Source organism: Halictus rubicundus, chromosome 10 (genome assembly GCF_050948215.1).
Source record: "Halictus rubicundus isolate RS-2024b chromosome 10, iyHalRubi1_principal, whole genome shotgun sequence".
NCBI classification, from domain to species: Eukaryota; Metazoa; Arthropoda; class Insecta; order Hymenoptera; family Halictidae; genus Halictus; species Halictus rubicundus.
Window position 1 is genome coordinate 14,635,064 of NC_135158.1, and position 22,827 is coordinate 14,657,890.

At 34.0% G+C, this 22,827-nt stretch overlaps 3 protein-coding genes and 1 long non-coding RNA gene across 16 annotated transcripts in view; 1 reads left to right on the plus strand and 3 right to left on the minus strand.

Moving 5' to 3' along the window:
- The window catches only part of Cic (Putative transcription factor capicua), a 70,272-nt gene extending 62,730 nt beyond the window's left edge, over nt 1–7,542 (plus strand). For 9 of the 13 annotated variants that reach the window (XM_076794550.1, XM_076794549.1, XM_076794551.1 and 6 more), the window contains 14 exons: nt 48–916; nt 1,010–1,226; nt 1,572–1,652; nt 2,706–2,989; nt 3,262–3,672; nt 3,750–4,059; nt 4,138–4,451; nt 5,098–5,287; nt 5,461–5,664; nt 5,775–6,041; nt 6,179–6,380; nt 6,462–6,679; nt 6,766–7,245; nt 7,334–7,542. In XM_076794550.1, coding sequence (XP_076650665.1) covers nt 48–916; nt 1,010–1,226; nt 1,572–1,652; nt 2,706–2,989; nt 3,262–3,672; nt 3,750–4,059; nt 4,138–4,451; nt 5,098–5,287; nt 5,461–5,664; nt 5,775–6,041; nt 6,179–6,380; nt 6,462–6,679; nt 6,766–7,245; nt 7,334–7,404 — 4,118 coding nt within the window. In that variant the 3' untranslated portion in view covers nt 7,405–7,542. The remainder of the gene's footprint in view (nt 1–47; nt 917–1,009; nt 1,227–1,571; nt 1,653–2,705; nt 2,990–3,261; nt 3,673–3,749; nt 4,060–4,137; nt 4,452–5,097; nt 5,288–5,460; nt 5,665–5,774; nt 6,042–6,178; nt 6,381–6,461; nt 6,680–6,765; nt 7,246–7,333) is intronic. The other 4 variants (XM_076794555.1, XM_076794553.1, XM_076794557.1 and 1 more) reach the window with 4 other exon arrangements.
- Nucleotides 7,543–9,805: 2,263 nt separating this feature from the next.
- LOC143357895 (uncharacterized) lies at nt 9,806–14,250 on the minus strand. The gene is made up of 2 exons (XR_013082896.1): nt 13,632–14,250; nt 9,806–13,599 (listed from the first exon to the last, which is right to left on the minus strand). It is a non-coding gene; the product is annotated as an uncharacterized LOC143357895 (long non-coding RNA).
- A 3,630-nt stretch (nt 14,251–17,880) lies between these two features.
- Gcc88 (GRIP and coiled-coil domain containing 88 kDa) lies at nt 17,881–21,640 on the minus strand. The gene is made up of 10 exons (XM_076794564.1): nt 21,510–21,640; nt 20,822–20,911; nt 20,635–20,726; nt 20,400–20,564; nt 20,167–20,312; nt 19,818–20,052; nt 19,430–19,742; nt 19,055–19,353; nt 18,495–18,955; nt 17,881–18,403 (listed from the first exon to the last, which is right to left on the minus strand). Exons 2-10 carry the CDS (start codon nt 20,877–20,879, stop codon nt 18,235–18,237), a joined length of 1,938 nt encoding a protein of 645 aa, XP_076650679.1. The 5' UTR covers nt 20,880–20,911; nt 21,510–21,640; the 3' UTR covers nt 17,881–18,234.
- Nucleotides 21,424–22,810, minus strand: Dtd (D-aminoacyl-tRNA deacylase). Its single transcript, XM_076794571.1, has 4 exons — nt 22,611–22,810; nt 22,143–22,233; nt 21,817–22,052; nt 21,424–21,666 (listed from the first exon to the last, which is right to left on the minus strand). The coding sequence occupies exons 1-4, from the start codon at nt 22,651–22,653 to the stop codon at nt 21,554–21,556; spliced, it is 483 nt and encodes a 160-aa protein (XP_076650686.1). The 5' UTR covers nt 22,654–22,810; the 3' UTR covers nt 21,424–21,553.
- Nucleotides 22,811–22,827: the final 17 nt, after the last annotated feature.

Here is a 22,827-nt window from a genome sequence, read left to right on the forward strand (position 1 = left end):
TTCAATAATGTTCTAACGCCATCGCTATCGGTATGCTTTCATTACAGTATCCTTGGGAAGTTCTAGATCAGCCACGCCGGCGTTTTCATCGCCGACCGGGCAGTCGTCGATATCACCTTGTATCAATCAGTCTCCGGTACCACCGTTGGGACTGAATCAAAACAACGTGTTTATGCCTATCTCAAGTCCTGCTCATCATGCGCCTCCATTAGTTTCGCCTGGTGCAAAGTGGAAACATTCACCCACTCAATCCACGTTTCTTACTCAGTACCAACAACAGGTGATCAAACCTGAACCGAATCGAGTTGTTCGATCAAATCGACCAGCTCCAACGGCCCCAGGCCCAGCTAGTATAGGGACAAGCGTGATAAGAATCTCTCCTGTGAGTCGTGCTATACCTGGACCTACTAATCTAACCTTCTCATGGTCGGAACAAAGCCCACCGCCGCGACATCCTTCGGTTGTGACGACCATAGCTCAACAGCAACAAGGCATAATTCTTCAGCATGCACTTACAACAAACAACGGTTTTCCCAGCCATTCGGAAATCCCGGAACAAAATTCACAGATACTAAAACCATCGCATTCGCCTCATATGCCACTGTCAGCGCCAACGCCGCAAAACTTAACTCTTCTGCATAAACCTTTGGAACAGCCCGTCGATTATGCACAACCGCAAACTCAAAGCCAGCCAATTTATGTGATGCAACATCAACACGAAAAAAAGTATCTTGTTATAAAGAATAGCGTGGATGTATCTGCAGCAGGCCATATAACTAATCAGGACGACAAGTATAGACCTGGTTTAATGAATCAGTTAAGTCAGCTTCCACCATCGTTGCATCAAACGCAGTCCCAACCTCCGCAATCACCTGCTGTTTCGTCTGCCCATATCGATAAACTGTCTGTTTTACAAGTAAGTAGTGTTATAACTCGTTACCAGCTGACAATTATGATATTGCCATTGGAAACAAGGAATTAAATAATAATTACACACTGCTTCTATCAGGCAAGTAAAGTAGCCACACACGCGTCCACACATATGGACATGCAGAGAACTCAGCCACCACCTACAAGCGTAGTGATGACAACTACCACAGAAGCTACGAATCCACCTACTCCTACGAGTGTCTTCCAGCATGTGATAGTTCAACCAGGAAATATAATACAAATTCCAAAAAGTCAACCATCCAGAGAAGAAAACTCAAAAAACAATGGTGTTCTGTGTAGGTTTAAAACATTAATACGATGTTTTTGTATAATAGCCCCAGTTTCATTATTGCACCTTTTCTTTATATTCTCGTATAATTCAAGTTTATGTTTCAATTAATACATTGCAATTGTGTGGAACGTTTTGACAAAGAAATTTGTATGTTTTAAATTGTCGTTGCATTTTAATTTACATACTTATCACACAGTTTGATGTTGGGTATATTAGCGAAAAAATCATTACGACGTAACTCGAGTATATTTTGATCAAACACATGTTGCATTTAATTAAATCTCTGGTCATTTCGTATTAATGTTATCGTATTCTTTGTGAATTTGACTAAACACTAAGGCTTTCACAGATGGCAGCCATGAAGTTCCTCCTGCATACCAGCCCCATCCCCCATCATTACTGAACAATGCAGTGCGCAACTGGAAAAAAGGTTTGAGTTCTCACTGCCAAACAAAATGTATGACTATCCTCGTAATTGTTGTAAAGTATATTAACAGTGGTACATACGGACATATACTCACAGTAATATTTTATGATTCTTGTGTAAGATTTTGTAACTGCAATATTCATAGTCTGCAATATATTTTATATTATTATTTTTAATGAAGGTATTATTGCTGCACCAAAGCAAGCATACTAAAAACCGTATTAATACTTAATAGTTTTTCTTTCACACGATAAGAGAAGTATCTAATTAGTACTTTGCAGATAATATATCAAATTATTTAATAATTACATATTATTATTAGTAATACGTTCACTATCAGTATCAAACATTTTTCACCATCACCATTTCATATTCTGTATAAAGAAAACTAAATTAATTTTACGTGCATTGTTATTAAAACCCGTAATTCATAATGAAATATTGAGAGAGTTAACCACATCTTATTGCTGGATTTTATAATTTTTATGCAAAGAATATACTGCAATCAGTAAAATAGTTTAATCATGAAAACTTTTACCACAATAGATGATGATAACGAACGTGATAATATGATTATTAAAAATTATATATTTGTTTCGTGTGATATAATTTATATCATATATCTTCATTTTTATATTTATTAGAATATAGTGCAACTTCTTTTTTGACGAAATTTAAATAAAATCTTCATAAGATATAAACATGTACCATTATCTATTTTACAACAAAAGCAGCTAATCAATTTTTTGCTCGTACTTCAATTGTGTGTAACATGTCACCTAACTCTGACTGGAATACAAAAATCATTTTTAATGTTACTCTAATGTTGGGGAAGGGTGATGATGTCACTAATTTTCCCTTTGCCAATTTGATCGATGTTTTACCGCTAATTTGATCGATGGATCAGTTATAACAACATATATTAACACAATCTTATATATATATTTAACAGTGAACGTAAATTCAATATATAACATCATTAATAATATTTTAGCTAGTATCTCTACATCATTACTAACTACGGTCATCGCAACTCACGCATCAATTTCATTGCAGCTTTTTCCTGGCAGACGACAGTACTGGATCAATCAGAAGTGAGTCCTCCACCATCCACCCTAAGCCCACCTTTGAGTGCACCTCCAATCCCAATAAGTATGAGTACACCTGGTGAAGATGGACCTGGTCCCGGACCAGATCCTATTACTCCCGCCGAAGAGGAAGATGATGATGTTTTTGAAGCAGAACCAACAACACCCGCTGAAGTGGAAGCTAATGCCAATAAGAGACGTAGTCAGTCCCTTAGTGCATTGCATACCAAGGAGCCTCAAAGTCCGCTTAAAGTAAGCACAAATTATATGATTAATTGCTCTAGTCTATCGACAATAAAAAGCTGTTTTATACATTTCTGTGAGGAGACTCTTCCCAATTTGATGCTCTGGCTAGTTTTGTCTCGAAAAACGGCAATCAGGGTACCTAATGTTGTACCGCAGCTGATTGTGTCGTTACTTTGCAAACTGTTAATATACGGAGAAAGAAGTTTTAAAAATTTATGAATTGTAATCCCTAGAACTAATAATGAACATGTTATTTTATAATGCATTCTTATTTCCAGTCTAAGGATCGGATACGACGACCGATGAATGCATTTATGATTTTCTCGAAGCGTCACCGTGCAGTAGTGCACCAGAGACATCCGAATCAGGATAATCGTACCGTGTCGAAAATATTGGGAGAGTGGTGGTACGCGTTAGGCCCGGAAGAAAAGCAAAAGTATCACGATCTTGCATCGGAAGTGAAAGAAGCGCATTTTAAAGCACATCCGGATTGGAAATGGTGCAGCAAGGACAGGCGGAAATCATCTACGACCAGCTTCAAAGGTAGCGAATCTCGAGGAAAGTTAAATAGTACCGGAGAAGAGACGGATATGGGACCACCAACGGATGACGTACCATTGACACCAAGAGCCACCGATGAAATTGTTGTTCCTGTTTCTACAGTCTACAATGAGGCTCCAACGATTGAAGTACGATTGATTTTTTTTTTTTGTGATAATATCTTCTACGAATCGTTACGGTTACATTACAAATATTATTTATTCAGGTGATTAATCAGTCGCACACGCATCGGATAATGGAGATGCCCGTACAAATCGAAAACACTGAACCGGACTTAAAGCAGGATGAAGACGGGAATGCATCGGATGAAGATCAAATGGTAATCTGCGAGGATCCACAGCCTGAAATAGATTTGAAATGCAAAGATAAATTAACGGATAGCGATAACGACATACAAGACGAAGACGGTGAAAAGAAATGTTACACACAACCACGATTTTCGCCTGTGAGTGGTCAGAAGAGGGAGACGATGACTGTTAAGCAAGAGATTACATGCAGGCCTAAACCAATAAAAGGTTTGTGTTATCACTTGATTGGAAATGATTATTTAGTAATAGTGTACTATGGTAAAGTAAATTTCTCCGTTTGTTTAGCACGAATACCTTCAACAGGTATAGAGACTACAACGAAGTATCATCACACTTCTATGGATAAAGGAGGAACAGTATCTGTTTTATCGAGCACATATCCTTATCATAGTCCTGTCAACCCAACTGGAGTATCCGGTTTTCAACCTACTGGTGGGGCATTCATAACGATGCCAATATCTCCTAAAGTTATTAAACCGGAACCGGTGAAAAGCGAACAGCAATACAGTACTCAATACAGCATGAGCAATCTGGTGGCAAGCATTCACGAAAATGGAAGGAACATGCCTAAATTTACGGCTGCTCCGGTATTACATTCTGTAAGTATTATGAAAATAAATAATCGAAAGTATTTCAAAGTAACATACATACCTAAAAAATGATCCGGACAAGGTACAAATGTGTACGCAGTGATGTCTAGTATTCCTGAAATCCTTCTTTAACAGCTCCTTTTTCTTCAGGCATGTGTGAATATTCAAAATTGTTGCGTTGATCGTTTGAATGATTACTAGATCAGTACACTTCATGTTCTTAATAGAGAACTCAGTTATAAAGGCTTAAACGTTCTATCGTAGGATTTTTGTATTTTCTTTAAATTTCGTTGTTAAAATTTCTTCTCTTCGCTTGTAAATAATTTGAACCATCATCTTGCACGTAGTTTGCAAAGTAATCTGAAAACTTGTTTTGAAGATTAACGAAAGTCTAAAAGTAAGGTATGAATAGTTACTATAGCATTCATTAGTATAATCAGAGTGCTATTCGCACGTGCCTACTTACTTAACTGCAGCATTGTTCAAATTTTTGTTTTTTTCCATTCTGAAATCTGAATTGAGGGAGCAAATGAATTTTCGTTTTTAGTAAACGGTTTTATGTAAACACATGCGAATAAACTCGGTGATTAAGTTACAAATATAACGTAAGTGACAGTTTGGTTGAAAATCCATGATGGCTCTGTTTAAACAACAGCAGCCGCTGCAATCCTTAGGCACTATTCTTCGCCCCCTTACTTCAGCTGTCCCTTATCAACAATCGTTCACTGTAACATTGCTCGATAACGATATGGTGGCTGTTTCCAAACCGCAGCAGGGATCGCAGTACCTTGGCCCAGCACCGCAGCATCCCAGGATGTACTGTGGCTTTCAAATCCCAATTTCTGGTAAGTTCAGGCAATGAAAAATAATTGTATTCTATCATGGCGATAATATTTTGCCAAATTCCTTGTATATGTGATCGATCACTGCGGTTGAAGTTTGACTTTATATTTAATATTAAGAGGGCTGGTCTTATTATTCGTATAATATAATTTTAATACATATTTATTAATTACAGATGCCGGCAATCGCAACATATCTTCACAGTGTTTAGCTTCTGGTAATAAGATGGAAACCCAAAGTGTTATTGTGAGCAAACCTTACTCGATTTCGACAACTTCCACTACGTCGACTTACCGAGGAATTGGCCATCCAATAGCACGCCTCGCAGAACCTGAAAAGAATGAGAACCAAGTAGGAAATAATCACGCTCAGTTTTATGGTGAGTCTCAGTCTCAATGGTTACTAAATAGCAGACGCTTAATCGTTGAACATTTTTCGTCAAAATGCCGCCAGATAACAAGAACTAAAAACCGGTCTATTTTATTTCAGTAACTAATGTCAAACCTGATCAAGAGAGGAAAGATACGGTGAACATTATTTTACCGGCTACGAACGATAAACACAAACAGCCATCTACTCCACATACTCCTCACACACCGCTTAACAATCATGGTAGTACAGAAATCTCAACCAATAAATCGTATTCTTTGGATGAAATTCAAAATAATGATATAGGTCCAAGTAAGGGGCCTTTCATGCTTGCTCCAACTCCGGCACAACTTGGTCGAGCACCGTTGCAAAGGAGACAATCAATGGGTATGATTCTGTAATGTTTTTTTTTCTCTTACGAAACAATTTACCGTAAACAAAGAAAAGAAAAGATGTGGTCAGAAAGGTATCTCTATCGTCAAGTGATTAAAAATATACTGAAAAGAATTGTTATATTTTTATAGCAATGCCTCCCACATCAAATGCAGGAGACCATGGGCCTCTGACGTCTCAGCATTGTGACAATCGTCCACAAATTAGCACATCCCAAACTGCGGAACAAATGCAACAGCAACAACAAAATTTCTCAGAATCTCATGCTTCGCCGTCCCCATCCACTAAGAAAGGGTCCTTTTTCAAAAAGAATGTCGAAGACGGAATGGACAGGTATTGATGAATTATTTTAGATTTATAACAATTCCCAGTACGCAAATATCTACAATTACACACGTGTATGTACAATTTCAGAGTACTTGAACAAGTGAATTTTCAAGAAAAATTTTCGTCTCTACCGGAATTTAAACCAGAAGATATACAAAGTCCAAGTGCAATCAGTATAAACACAGCAGGTTCGTCTGCTCATGGTTCGGTAGTAACGTCTGGCTTACATTCGTCAAATTTACAATCGTCCATGCAAATGCAAAGTTACCGGAAAAAGTCTGCACAAGGACCTCATAGGCCTACAAGTAATTATTTCGTTGGTTTTAAGAGACATCCATATTCCTAACGAAACGTTTATAAATAAATTGCGTTCAATTGTCTTTTTAAACAGTGAATGAGGACGACATCGAGTCCGATACATCCGTCTCCGCTACTCCAAAATCAACTTCCAGTGTTAAGTTGACAGGGAACACGTTCTTTGGTCCAGATTTCAACGTTGATGCGTACAGAGCTAACAACGATCTTGTAGGAGATGTTGACGCCAATTCTCCTAGAACACCAAAGACACCTGGAGGAGGTGCTAGCAATTCGGTCGGAATGGGTAGAAGCGAGAACGAACGGGGTCACAGAAAAGTATTGGAACAACGTCGGCTTCTCGTAATGCAATTGTTTCAAGAAAATGGTTACTTCCCTTCGACGCAAGCTACCACAGCTTTTCAAGCGAAGCATTCGGATATATTCCCTAATAAGACAAGTTTGCAATTAAAGATTAGAGAAGTAAGGCAGAAATTGAAAGCGAACTCAACACCGATGAGTGCTAACAGTTTGGTTAGTCCATTACCTGTTTCTGAGCCTTCACCTAACGTGACTGGTAACTATTGATCAGTTTTGCGATTAGAAATATTTCATTGTGATATACATATGTGTGTATAAACATTTACGGAAGAATATTTTCATAGGACCATTGACTGCTCCTCCTACATCGATGGGAGCTCCACATTCACTGCCTGTAAGCAGTAGTGGTAGCTAGCACCCACGTGCCAACTGTGATACTATACATCCCCTTACTCCACAGCACGAGTACATCATTATCCATTAAAAAAAAAGGAAAGCTTTTATTTGGAAAATCGTTGATATAAAAGTTTTCGCGAGTTGTAAAGTGCTGCAAGGCTTTAGTGCAATTCGAACTTTTGATGTAACCTGGTGCAGGTAATTTAGACAGGCATATCAAGGTGAGTTGATGTACACATATCAGTAGTCAATTTTCATATTGTATATAGAAATGAATAAAAAAAAAAAGAAGAAGAGTCGGAGAAATAATCAAGTGCATCTCAACATGGCTGATGTTGAGTTCAATGTCGTGTGTTCGGGTATCTGTGTTCTATCCGGTCAATGATATGTATAAATTGTGAAATGTTCGTGTGGTAAAGAATTTAAATGTATTTTAGCAAACGATTGCGCTCATTAGTGAATTAGAGTCGAAAATGTGCAGACATAATCGTATTATATATTGTTTGATAACAGAGTGAAAAGTAAAACGAAACGAATGAGTAGAATCATGTAACTGTTTCGAGACAAACAAGAGCTTTCTTCTCTAAGAAGAAAAGACAATACTGTTCTGCATTCTAAATCCAAAGATGATTTATAAAAGGGTAATTAATAGAAATGTGGAAATTATTTTACTACATTATGAAGTCACAATTCACATTTACTTGTACAATTTCGAGAGAAAAAAAAAGGGAATACGTGACAGATATTTGTACATCGAAGCACCTTGGCAGGATTATGGAAGGCCTAAGCCGTTGTTGAACATTGTTAAAAGAATGTTATTGAAATCCAGGTAGACAAAAAAGAGAGAGAACGAGAGAAGAAGTGTGTGTGTGTGTGTGTGTGTGTGCGTGTGTGATACAAAACAATGTGTATGGTATGCGATGTGTATGGGTGTGCACTGAGAGAAAGAGGAAGAGAAAATCGTAATTAGAGAGTATTAGAATTAATGAATCATTATAAAATGAAATCAGAGTTTATATACTTTAGTTATACTTTATACATATATGATATATATATATATATAAATATACATATACATATAGTCGTAGTTACACTTGTATGCATATGTGTGTGTATATATATATATATGACATAGATGAAAAAAAGATGAAAATTATAGAATGAGAACTGCGATAAATATTGCACAAAATGTAAGTAATGCAGTCGAAAGGTACGATTCTACATACATATATATGTGTATACATTTGCGTGTATGTATATATACTTGTATGTAGTATATGTCTTGTGTGTATATTGATACACCGAGGTATGACTTAGAATGCAAAATACCTGGAAAGTTTAAAGTATCTACGATGCTTTGTCTGAAGAATTTTAAGAATGAAAGCATTCTTTTGGTGATTTATAGATTATAAAGAAAGAAAACAGTGGAGATAAAGAAATCGTGCCATTGTGCGGCGACAAACGGAAGGCAATGCATGCGTAAACAAGTCCCTTGAATAGTAAAGAATTACTTGTTAGACCACCACTTGATATAGATAATATCTAATATGTTTCCAATATTCTCGAAAGTACTTATCTACTGTTTTTAGAATCCCGCTCAAGTTCAACGCGTTCGTTTATGTTTTATATAATATTTTAAAATTGATCTGCATGCCTCTTTATTTTTTTTTTTTTTTTTTTTCGTAGCCAATTTAGGTGTAAGCGGTTTTATACAGGCCGTATTTTTTTTATTTTTTTTTTTTTGGCCGTGACGAATTCGTTTGCTTTTATCTGTTGCTTCGTCATCTGATGCGTGCGATTTAACTTAGATAAAATATGTTTACAACTTAAATAATTCAAACACCGAGCATCGAGGTAGGAATAGTGAAAAAAAAAATTGAATGTTAAATTTGTCGAACACGTTGTTGCTATTCGTATTTTGTTATTACGCTTTTAATGGAATTCGTTGTTTATTCGATTCAGTATCACCGTCATTGCTTATGCCAAGTACTGTTGGAGACTGATTGGAGTAGATCTAAAAAAAAATTATGAACGTTAATGTTCATAAGCGTGATCTCCGCATAGTTACTCTTCAATGCTATATACATTCATGTCAGTACCTAATAGTACTTCTACTAGATTCACGTATTTAAGTTATTTAAAAACTATTGCGGTCACCATAGTTCTCAGGTTTCTAAGATCCTGTGTTTTATGAAATGCCTTAGTGATAATTCTTCCTCGTAGGTGACCTAATATTTTATAAACATCCCGAGATTGTCGGAGCATATGTTCGTTTTGAAGCATACACTTTGAGAATACCCAAGATTACTTTGTTCAATAATAGCTTGAAGCTTCATTTCCAGTAATTTAGAAATACAGAAAATATTATAACTTCATTTAAATTGTATTCCGTTAATGTTAGCTAATTTGGTTCATTTCGATTCTTATATCCTTAAGCAACTGGTTTCTTTTTAAATATTCGTTTCACATTTGTAAATAATAACTAGCATAAAATCTAAAATATTCTAACATTTATTGAACCATGAGTATTGAACAATTGAACAAAAAGTAAATTCATCGTAAAATAAGTGTATACTATTTGAGTTACTGTGAATGTCAATCACATACTTTATGCATACAGTGTTTTATACATATACTTTTTTTACTGTAACTATTAAATTTCTTACACTCCATTATTTTAGATCATATATATTTTAAAGATGTATTAAAACATATTTATTCTAAAGCAATTCTCCAAGTATTTATAATATTACATATCGTTATAAATGTATTCTTTATCGAATGATGGTAAAAGTCACTAATTTCTCAATTGTATTCAATATTTTAATTGCGATCAGTTTACTAATTCGATTTATTTATATCTTCTACAAGTAACAATATACAAAATACAAAGTATTCTTGGAGGTTCCCTGTTGTTCCTCTGGCAGATGTTCCGTATTAATGAACGACAACAGTTCAGACAATACAGGCTGTTTAAGAAAAGAAGTCTAACAAATATGTGAAAATTTGTGGTACTTACGGAACTAAAGCAAAAAAATACTTAACTATCATAATTCTTTTACACTAAACAGCTACTTTTATATCAGTCGTGTAACTTATCAATCCGCGTGTATATAAATTATTTTGTAATTTTATTACTTTTAGCTCTCGGAAGCACCATCTTCTGCTTGGTCCTCCCGTTTCAGTAGACATACCTATTGTCGTACTTCGTTTTAATTATTCAATTGAAATTAAAAGAATTGATTCTTACTAAAAGAATGAATACTTGTTGAAAGAATTAAGCATATTTCCTTAGTCGAAAAATGTTTTTTTAATTTCGTTTAGTAGGTACCATGAGAAGACTGCAGATGTTTATATATTTCTAATATCTCCTACTCTGCAAAACTACAATGAACCAAGAACTTGAATCAAGTTTAATACTATTTATATGTTTTCTTTAATCGAATAAAATTCCTAATACAGAACAAGAACGTCAAGCTGATTTCCATTCTTGTAAGTTAATCACCGAAGCTGCGAATTTGTATAAACATCCACAGTCGTTGAGTCATACGTAGAATAGTCGGTATTGTCTGTCCGAACATCCTGTATTCTATTAATTGTCGTTTCGATGAACTTTGTTCGTTACAGCTCTCTGTCGAAAATGATTATCCTTAGAATATATATCGCTCTCTATTGATCATCTTTCTGCCGGTCTGCTCGCCTCACGCTCGGTGACATCGGGGATGTTTTATGCGCGGTCATTGCATTGTTTGCGATTAACCATGTGAAAAATATTTCTCTATTCTACTCCGTTTATTTTAACTCATTTTATCAGTTCAATGGTCGCTATTTTACGTTACAGAGAAAACAAAAGAAATGTCCGAGCGGTTAATCGGCGGAACGCGTTGAATTTTGAGCGGGGATTGTTGAATTTGGCTGTAAAATAGATAATGTAATTAGTGATATGTCCATATACGTGTATATATGGGTACATATATGTATATACATTTATACACATGCGTATACGTTCATGAACTTACATTACACGTATATATGCGTTTGTACACGTGCTTATACATGTATGTACATATATGGAAAAAAAAAATAATAAAAAGCGCACCTTGAAGGGTTTAAAAGTCTCGCGCCACGGCACGCATTATTGTAGTTAGGATAGGAACAATGTCTATTCTACATATTTTGTAAATAGAAAGAAACAAGAAATATATATACGGATACACACTAAGTGAGTACATATGATAAAGTAAAATAGGGTACATCCGAAGTGGTTAGAGCGTAGCGTATTGTAATCTGTAGAGTAAAAATGATCGTTGATAAGCGAGGAGCGAGGCAGGATTACCGATGCAAAAGCGATCGTCACTAAAGAGATATCGAGTGTTTTGCAAGCCTTCATGTATAATTGTCATGGACTCTTGCGCGCACGGGACGGTCCCACCACCTCCCTCCAAAGTTAATCCTTTCCCGTAGTTGTTAGGCTAATTATTATTTGTATATAATATACGATTACATTACTCTCTCTTACCATTTCCCGATTTATTGTTTCGTTTTTCTTTTTTTTTTTTCTTCTTTTTCTTTTTATCGAAAGCGTTAAACGCACCGGTGGCAAGCGAATACTAACTTAAGGGAAGAGGCACTTTTGAAATCTGTATAGATCTGCTCCTGTGAACGCGCGAGGCTTCGAGATCATTGTTTTCCTTTCCGAAAGATGTGTACTTATTATGTAAAAGAGAGAAAACAAAAAGAGAAGAACAAATGAACAAGAAAATATAATTTAATCGTTCCATTTGTTCGCTCGTCGAACAAGCTTATTGGACCTTTCAAACGTTTTCCGCTAACACGGTCGTCAACGTCTTTCTTTCTCCCCCTCTTATCTTTTGTCTCATTTTATTATAAACAATGTTACTCGATCAAACCTCACGCGGTGTACGTTCGCCTACCATTCGGAACGGTTTTAATCTGAACGGTTCCGACTGAACCGGTATTATTCAACCATACTTCTTCTTTTTTTACAAGTATATAATTTTATCCCGCAGAATATTTTAATGTATACTCTCATTTTATAGCTCGCGCAGTGTTCGTCTCGCGAGAATTGTATAAATTAAATCGTACCGTGGAATTTTCAACATTTCTGTCCGCATTTCCGTAGACAAGTTCACCGATCTACATACAGGAAGAGATCTAGCCAGGGATCGAGTGTCTCCCGCACTTGCCCCTCCTCAAAGAATTTAACCGACTATATTACACATTTTGTACTTGTATAAACTAGCTAACTATTTTCCAGTATTGATAAGATTTCGATGCATATAGATTCATACTTCCCTTCCTCTTTTCTTCTCCCTCTTCTTCTACTCCCTCGTCGCTTCTTCTTTTTGTCGGAAGGAAACGGGAAAAAAAAAGATAGCAAAATGGTGATGAAATATGTTTCGTGATTTAGCAGCCATACATGTGACTGTGATCTAGGAAAACAGAAGTAAAGTAAAGTGGCGGCTACACTACTGGCATTTTCTTCACCGCGTGTCATTCTCTTCCTGGCCCCCGTCCCTTCGTCCAAACCCATTGTCCGCGTTTAGGTAAATACGAAATCAACCGACCCCCCGACCCCCGACCCCCAACCTTGCACACGCTACTTTTACATCCCGAAAGGTTTCAACATTTCTTCCTTTTTTTTAATTATTACTCTTATTATTTGCGGTAATGTATTTTTAGTACGTTCTAAGTTGATATCGCGTCTATTATAGTCATTTTATTATTTCTTGTTTAATTCTGAAATATTTTTAAAATTGTTATTAATAATTATTATTATTACTATTATTATTATTATTATTACTATTATTATTATTACTATTATTATTATTTTTATCATCAGTCACCGAACGATGTTAAACGGCAAAAGAAATATATAGCGAGCATAGCAAAAAACTACCACGTAGAAATGGTAAAAATGACTCTCTCTCTTTGCGTATGAAACGATACGGTGTACGACATGGTTACACTGTGCTGGAAAGTACGCGCGTAGGTAATCAAGCGTAATTGTAACGAGAAATTAATGACGGAACACGGTCGTACGTTTGACAACTTTAACATACGTATACATATATATATATATATATATATATATATATATATATACATACATATATGTGTATACATGTGTATATAGATAAACACGTATGTTTACATGCATGTATGTTCATGTATACATATATATGTTGTGTATCTATGTGTACATATATATATATGCATATATACGAAACATATGCAATGTACATATATATGTATTCATATGCGACGTATTGTAGGGAAAAAATAAGGCTGAGGTAATTAAAATCTGTACCAATCCAGGCAGCCCTATCTGCCGAAGGTTGCATCGAACATTTGAGATCTATTCTTTAAGTCGATTTACCGTTCGATTGAGTACATTCGCATTAAGTTCTTCTGCTTTTTGTTGAACGATCTATACCGATAGACGATCTATATGCGATCTCTCTCTCTCTCTTGTGTAAATAAAAGAATTATGCGAGACCGAATAGAATGTGATTATCAGCGATATGTATGTACGTGTATATACATACATGTACATATACATATACATATGTATGTATGTATGTATATATACACATATATGTATATACATACTATGTAAATATTGTTCTGCGTACGGACATTACATTTCCGAATATTTTAAACATTACAAGAAATGAAATTTCCACGAATAATCAGTTGCTTGTGCGTTGAAATACTTTCTTTCACACTGTCTTCTTTGGCGTTTCATTCTGCAGACACGTTCCCAGATACTAGCGAAGAATATCCGCGGTTTCGATGTCCGATCTCATGAGTACATCCATCCGATAATCTTGCGCGTTTGAAGCCGTAGAGGTGTCCACCGAACGATACGAGTTAAAAATCTAATTAGGTAAGTTTTAACATCGATGTAGCGTAGATTATTGTAAATACGCGGAGGAGATGCGCAGACGGTCCGTCGTGATTGGCAGATTTTAACTCCGATGCCCTTACACGAAAACCAGTTGTTGGACCAAATTGCCGCTGTGGCCATTTTCACTTACAAATGCGTTATCTTTTTTTCTTTTTTTTTTTGTTTTTTCTAAGTACGACGTGAACGATACGAAGGCATTAGTATAACAAAAGGTAACACATGTAACTCTGTGACATGTGCGACAGACACGCACTTACATCGCGACATGGATTACAAAAAAATGAACTTACGAAAAATATACATATCCATTTCGAGAAAGTGTGTGCACGCATATAACGTCTAATAACACCAAAAAAGAAAAGTATAAGCAATATAAAATTTTAATAACTTTCACCGATCTCTCTTCTTTATTCGTTAATTTAGAAAACCTTGCTTTATTCTCCATCTTCATTAAGTTTTACATAGACACCATAAGAGACGATGAGGCTTGCTTTGATGATTAACAACATGTCGCGACAGTATTTTCCGATTACTATAATTTGTGTTTCGCCGTTTTAAATTAATATTGGTACAATTTGATAGACTTTTAGTCTAAAGTCCGAGAGATATACTAATCGTTCGTCCATTGGAGGTTCTCGATGAACTCGACTTCCTTCGATCGGTCACGTGTAAAGCGTTAGGAGTGAATCTCGTTTTCCAATGTTATGAACCTTTGAACTCGTAACCCTTTGCGGCGATTGTTCTATCGAGACGCTGCCCTAATGGTTCTTATCTTCTGAACCGGAAATCGGATTGAAAGAAGGGAAGAATCATCGAAGAACTCTATTATAGGCAGCTACCTGTAATAAACTACCTGTACATTCTCTATAGTAAATAATTTTATAACGTTTCGCCGTATTATTTCGAGGGAGAGCCGAATAGAATATCGCAAGGGGTTAATTATATGTGTAATATTTATAACGAAAGTCCATGGCGGTTTGTTGTATTCGTCTTTGAAAGAGAATGAAGAAATATACATCGACGTTCTCTCTCCTGAACGCCATCGTAGTCCAGTAAAAAAAAAGCGTCGTGTCTCAACGATCGTTCATTTTCTTTGTACTCGGTCCGACGATGATCGACGATTGACAAACAAGTCAATCATTCGCTTTTTAGGGGCTTCGTATACGCGTACGCGAGAGAAAAATGAAAAAATATATATATATTAGCGGTAAGACACACAACACTGAATTATCCATCGGCTAGGACTATACAACACGAGACGCCGTTTCATTGTGATGAACTCAGTGTCAAATTCAGATTTATTATAATTTTAATACAAGTTGTAAGATAATGTATACCAATGGTATAATATTTATAGAATTATAAATATTATAATAGGTATTATATTATTGTTATAAATAAAGTATTGTGTTAGCGTTTGTATTAAGATTATAATAAAAAGAAAGAAGAAAACATTTGCTGATCAGTCGAGAAGTATAGTCCGTCACAATTGACAAGAATTCTTCTCGATACGAAGGGGATGCATCAACGGAACAGAAATGTTAGAATAACCGAAAACTTCTGGTCGAATGGTATCCGATGCGATCATCGAGATCCTAACGATCTCTTGTCATGTAAGATTCATTCGCTCTTCGAATGCAAACGTCATACGAGTTTTCAATGTTTTAATTGAAGAGATACAAATGTGTGCGCAACTGTTGCACAATTACTCCGATTGGAATGGAATTTGTTCGGGTTCTATTTTGTGATTCGAGAATCGTTGAAGCCTTGCGCGTAAAAGTTAGTTACAATTTCGCTGGAATGGACCAGGTAAGTTTGAAGGAAAAATAAAAAAATGAAACCCCACCGTTGGTTTGTGCAACTTTCTACTAAAATTTTCTTCCCATATCCTGTCTGTTGTATCAATTAATCAGTTGAAAAAACGTCACTTTAAGCGTGCGTGAGAAGGGTAGCGAATAAGGATGCGGTCTAACAAGTAAGTAATCATAATTAACAGATTCACAGTCGATGACGCAATATTATGCCTTTCGATAAACTGTAATGTGATGACTGTTGGTGACTGTAATATTTTCATTGCAAATTAAAACAAACGTACTTTACGACTACTAATATTTTCTAGATACACTAACAATGGGAAAGCCCATCTCAAATTCGAATTTATAAAATCGTCGTGACGCAGGTTTACTTATTCTAATGTCGGATTAAGATTAGCTCTTTTTAGTTAAGTAATTTTCGAAATGAAAAAATTAGGTACATGAATTATTGGTAAACATGCTACACGCAAAAAAGAATAAAAAGTGATTGGTGTACTTAGAGTCTTAAGTCTTACCTGGCAAGAACCGTTCACTTCGGCAATATCGGTTATTCGCACAGCTCTGATAATACTCGTTCTCCCTTTCAAGGTGAATTTAATGTATATCGAAAACGCTGACATCTTCAGCGTAGTGCACAAAGACATGTTACTCCAACATACACGGAAATGCATTGTTCTCGGGGAAAATGTTACTTAAGGGCCTCTGTACATTAATATATTATTAACATTAATCGCTACTGTATGTAAGGATGCACAAGAAAAAGAGTAAGAAAAATCTTAGGAGATTAACAGTTACGAATTTCCAGAAAGCAGATAAATATAAAATATTATTCGTAAGACATATTCTTCATGAAGTATAATTAAAGAATGGCATATATATATTATATACTGATGTCTAATTATAAAATAATATGAACAAAAGTTATCGAATAAAATGTTGTAATCTGTGTTGACAATCGCCGACGTTCTGAATAATTCTGAAAACAACCATCGAGCTGATGTAATAGCACACACAGTTCGAGGGTGTATTCGTAATAGTATAATATGGAAGAACAGGCAACGATTAACAATTGTTATAATCTTCCAGATTGTAAGCATAATGCAGGGGGCGTCTACTTTTTCAAACAATGTCGAAAGTGGTGTTTAACGAGGTATATTGTAAAACTGAAGCAAACCGCTGATTATTTAGTCGTATTATTTATATATTTTTATTATCACGGTGCTGAGAATATAATGTTATTTCAGATGTGGAATTTATATCTGTAAGTAGTTCGGTTAATTACTTCGGGGGTATAGTATTCGTGCAAACAAACAGATATACACTACAGAATGTACACATATTTATTACAAACTTGATAAATGTGTACAATCGATGTTCGTGTTTGTTACAGACGTTATCACGGCCAGACGACATGAAACATTTAAACTTAATTTTTGGAAAGCAGGGTAAAACGTAAAATCTGTGTCATTTAAATAATTGTGAGCGCTGCTGTGTGTTCAATATTGAAATGAATATATTATAATGTATATCGAAAATTATACATATAAATATAGCTTGCTTTATCCGCGTTCTTTTGTATACGAAAGAGAGAGAACGAATATAGCGAAATATGTGTATATCTGTGTATTACAGAAGTCATCTTCTTTCTTATGTTCTTCCACATTTACCAATTATAAATGCTATTTCTATAAATGCTTTCTATCTATCTATCTATATATATAAAATTATTAAAAATTATGGATATCACAAATTGGCCACAAAATTTATATTCAACTGCTGTTACAGACATTATTTCCACGGTTGATAAAAATAGAAGACGTAGTATATATTTACATACATTAATGGAAATTATTAACTTTGAAGGTTAATTCAAATGTTTAGATTAGTATTTAATAAACTTATATGCATAATACGGAAAATATTATATATTTTACAATTGCACTATTTTCTTGAAACTAATTAACAGTATATTTATAAATTAAATATAACCGCTAAAAGATTACACTTTGTTGAAAATTATAGAAAAGATTCAATTCGCGCAATGTTATTGATTATAAATGATGCCTGCATAATATTTAAAAGAGTATCAAGAATACAATCGATTTTATGAGGGTTTCACTTTACTTAATTCTTCGGTAGTAAAGCGCAATACTGTAGAAATAGCATTTAGCATATGCCGTTTGCTGGAAATATCATTGGTGGTTAGATAATTTATAAAAACATTCTTCAAATATTCAAGGTTCGCGCCTTCTCTGGATTTGCAAGCCTCGAGTCTGAAACAGTGAATAAATATTTGCTGTAACTTTCGAAACATCCTAACGAAAGTTATTAATTTCTGAATATTTACATCAATTTAATATTTACCTTGCAATCTGGGCTTGTAAAACTTTGATCTCCTCCTTTTGTTTTTCTTTCATGTAAATCATTTCCCTTTGCCTCTCCCGCAGATTAGCTTCAAATTCTAGAATCTTTTTCCTAGAAGCCGATACTTGAACTTCTTTCCTTGCTAATTCTTGACTATAATGCAATATTGGAGGACTGTCGTTTGTTAATAATCCTGTCACTAAATCAGATGCAGTTTCTCCTTGAAGTTCATATTTTGGCGTGTCTGCTTTACTTTCTGCAAAAGATTTTTCTTTTTTTGGGAGCAATGCATGAAACGATGTTTTCAAAGTTAAAATCTCTTTATCCTTTTCCTCAATTAGTGCCATTGAACGTTCTCGTTGACGTAGTAACTGTTGTTCCAGTGTAGATATTTTGTTACGAAATTCGTTGTCTTTTTGTAGAAACATGTGTTCCAGTCTTGCTCGTTCCTCCTGAATAAACTACAATAACAATTTTGTACAATTGAACATTTTAATGTTATTTTACACCAATAGTAGCAATAATGTAGAGCATATGTCAGAGACAAGAAGAAACTTTACCTTTTGTTGTTGATCTAATTTCAGTTGTAATTCGGTTTCTTTATTCATAAGCTCGTTATTTAATATACGTACTCTTTCTTCTAAATTACTGTTATGTGCTTTCAAAATGTGTAGCTGTGTTCTATTATTTTTATCGTGTGTCGTCATGTTTTGGCTTTGAATATTGTGAGACATATTACAAGTATTGTATTTAGATACATCCTGTTTATAATCTTCAAATTCTTGTAGCAGAATTTCATATTTGTCTTTATAATCAAGAATCTGTTGTTTGTCATACAAACCTAAACTATTTAGTAATGCTAGAAATAAAATACACATTAGATCTTTTAATTTAATAATTTATATGTTTAGATTTTAATTCTAAGATCGACTCACACTTGACATGTGCCGATTCACTCTTTTTGTTATCCAAATCTAGTAATTTGGTATACAAGCTTTTTATTTTATATATAATGTCTTCAGGTTCATTGTTTATAGTAAGGCAATCACCACGTTCACAATCTTGTAGACTGATTAATTGGTCTTTTAACTTTTGAATAGCTTGTTGATCTTGCAGTCTGAGTCGGTCGTATCCTCCAACGATCTCAGAAAGTTCAGCCAATCTTGCTTCTAAGCCTGTTACTCTAGTTTCATGAGTCATTGCTAGTACTCGGGATCGCTGTTCTGCAGCAGCAGCTCGTTTTTGCTCCTAAACAATACACTAATAATTTTATTTCATTTCCAGACAAAAACATGTATATAACTCAAAATTTTTATAAATTACTTCGTGTATTGCATTTAAATGTTGTTTCTTCATAAGGGCCATCTCAGACTGAAGTGACAATAAAATTGGGGGCGTTTCTTTAGCTGCTTCTTCGGCTTGTTTAAGCTTATTTCTCATTATTTCCAATTCTGCCTCTAATATTTTACATTGTGTTTTATTCGCAAACTGACTTTTTAATTGTGCTTCCAAATGCTCTTTATTTCGGCGTTCCTCGTACAATAATTTTTGAAGTTCCCTAAAGAAGAAAAGAAGTTATATTAATGGAAAGATCTTCTTTAAAGGATAAACCAATATTTTTTTAAAGTTGTATCTCTTGTATATTTACTTTTTTTATATATGTATCACATACTTTAACATTTTAGCGTGATCGGCTTGTTCTTTGTCCCTTTCATGGCGTTCCATAATTAATTTACATTTTACATGTTCAATTTCCGAATAATTTGTAGTTTGTGCTTTCTTTAGTTTCTCTTTCAGATCTTTGATTATTTTCTCACACTGCAAAGTCATTTTGTTGAATAAATATCATATCATTTTGTTGAATATATATTTAATTGATAATAAAAACACACTGTGTAAACTTACTTCATCTTTCTCACTTCTCAATTGTTTTTTATCCATTTGAAAGTTTGCTTCCATTTTAGATTTCTCTGCTGAAAGTGTAGCTAAGGAATTCATCAAAGTATCTAATTGATTCTTTAATTGTTCTACTGTTTCTGTTTCTATAATATCTGTTTGAATTTCTTGTGACTGGAAAATTTTTTTAATATTAAACCATATTACAAGTTAAGTGAAATGATATAATGCGTCATGTTATTACTTGTAAATTAGATGTCTCGTTATCTGTTGTTTGCGCAGCTTTGGATTTCCGTGGTTCCGCACTTTCAGTATTTTCTTCTTCCGTAAAGACATCTGATATATTTATATTTTCAGAAAAATTAAAAGAATTATTATTTATTGACAGTTAAAAAACATTTACTATCATTATACTTTTACACACAACATACCTTCCACACTTTTTACATGTGTTTCTCCACTTTCTTTCTGTTTGTTAGTGTTTTCCATTGTAGTCCAATAAATTATAAATTAAAAATGTCCTAAGAAAACAACAATTTTATTGTTTGAAACATAATACATTTAAAATTCGTTTTGGCACGTTTTCTAACAAACAATTTAAATTTAACATAAAATTTGAAATAAATCACTTAACGAAAATGATTAATATTTTTTTTTAATAATAATTTCATAAAAAAACGGCTTTAACTATATAACTAAATAACAATTTTATAAATTACATTTTATTGTATAAAATGCGATTTTAGTATTGTTTTCCATTTTCTCTTAAATATGAATTTAATCATTCTTTTATATAACTGTAGAAATATGTATATCTTATATGTATTACTTTACTCAAGACATGTTATATTTTTCATTTACATCAACATTGTTAAACAGGATTTTCTGAATTTATTGGTTTATTCTAACAATACAACAGTCTTCTACAAATAAACACATTTTTCTATCTTAAAATCATAGAACAAACCAAGAAATAAATAATATAAGAAATAACTTCATAAGATTATGTCGTGCAATAAAATATTTCGTGGAATACTATTATAAATATATTTATTTCAAAAAGTGTTAAATATTATAAAAGACAGAGTGTTAATAATTCATAACATAATACTCAATTACACATTTTGTTAGTTTTCTTGTGTTTGAAATGTCATTAAAAATCATTAGGCATCGTTTAACTGATTCGATTCATTAGACTTTATTGGGGATTCTATTTCTATAGTGACAGGTCCACTGTTTTGTATATTAACTTCCATCATTGCTCCAAATTTACCATCTGTAGAAAGTAGTTAAATGAACAAACATGTTATTTTTAGAAAAAAAAAATAGATAATAACACTTGTCAATTACACTGCAATATAATGATACAACATAATGGTGCAGTATTGTCATATAGAATTATTTGTTTCTATTTGTTGATTATTACCTTTGACTAACTCTGGTTTATAATTTTTACCAAGCTCGGCAAGAAAATTATTGTAAAATGGTTCTGACTCTTTTGCAGGCATAGCCCTGTGGAAATCTAATCTGTTTCCCTTTAGATTATGGTATAACGTGAACTGACTGATACACAATATTTCGTATTGTTTATCCATAACACTGGCACCCCATTTTTTACAATTATTGTCATCAAAGATTTTAGTATTCAGTATCTTTCTTACTCTATGACAAATAACAATTTTTTTTTTATTTCGTGAGACGCAACTATATTTTAAATCATTTTATTAATACAAAGTAATATCCATATATTACATATATTTTATGTCCTCCAATGTATCATCTCTTTTTATGCCAATTAAGACGCAGAGACCATTTCCAATGCTATTAACTATTTCTCCATTAACTGAAAAATTATGCTGTATAAAGTGTGTAATTATTGCAGTATAAAATCATATTTCTTAATGTGCAAACGTAAACAGATGTTTCCAATCAAATATAATTCGATTCTGCTCACGCTTCATAAATAAGACTAAAAAATTGAAATGATCAAAATTATTTCACAATAAATTTTCTTTACTGTAGTACTTTAAAATATTTTAGATATTAGAAAGGCGAGAGCACGGTAATGTCATGGTAATTTATAGAAAATAGTACATACTGTAAAATACTCTCTTATTTTATAAAGGTAGTAACATTACATTTTCTTCTGATCTTTATTTATTTTTTAATGGATGATAATTTACAGTTGATACAATAAAACATACATAACCTAATCGTTACCTGATACACTAGCTTTTCTCACTCGTTGTATTACTGCTTTCATATTGAAAGTAACGTCACCCCTTGTATCGCGGGAACAATCGTAATTGTCAGCGTAACGCCGTGAGCCAATTTTTTATGTGTAAATAATCGTTTTTCAAGAAAATACGCTACTAAATGCATCCGCTAGTAATACTCGACGAACGAACCAATAGGAGAGTCGGTACACTCGGAAAGC

Coding starts and splice junctions, on each gene's coding strand:
- Gcc88 (XM_076794564.1), bottom strand. CDS start 20,879: ATGGAAAACACTAACAAACAGAAAGAAAGTGGAGAAACACATGTAAAA. Junction 20,313..20,399: donor TGAGAAGTGAGAAAGATGAA/GTAAGTTTACAC, acceptor ATGACTTTGCAG/TGTGAGAAAATAATCAAAGA. Junction 18,404..18,494: donor TTACAAGCCCAGATTGCAAG/GTAAATATTAAA, acceptor TCACTGTTTCAG/ACTCGAGGCTTGCAAATCCA.
- Dtd (XM_076794571.1), bottom strand. CDS start 22,653: ATGAAAGCAGTAATACAACGAGTGAGAAAAGCTAGTGTATCAG. Junction 22,053..22,142: donor TTGGAGGACATAAAATATAT/GTAATATATGGA, acceptor TATTTGTCATAG/AGTAAGAAAGATACTGAATA. Junction 21,667..21,816: donor TAAACCAGAGTTAGTCAAAG/GTAATAATCAAC, acceptor TACTTTCTACAG/ATGGTAAATTTGGAGCAATG.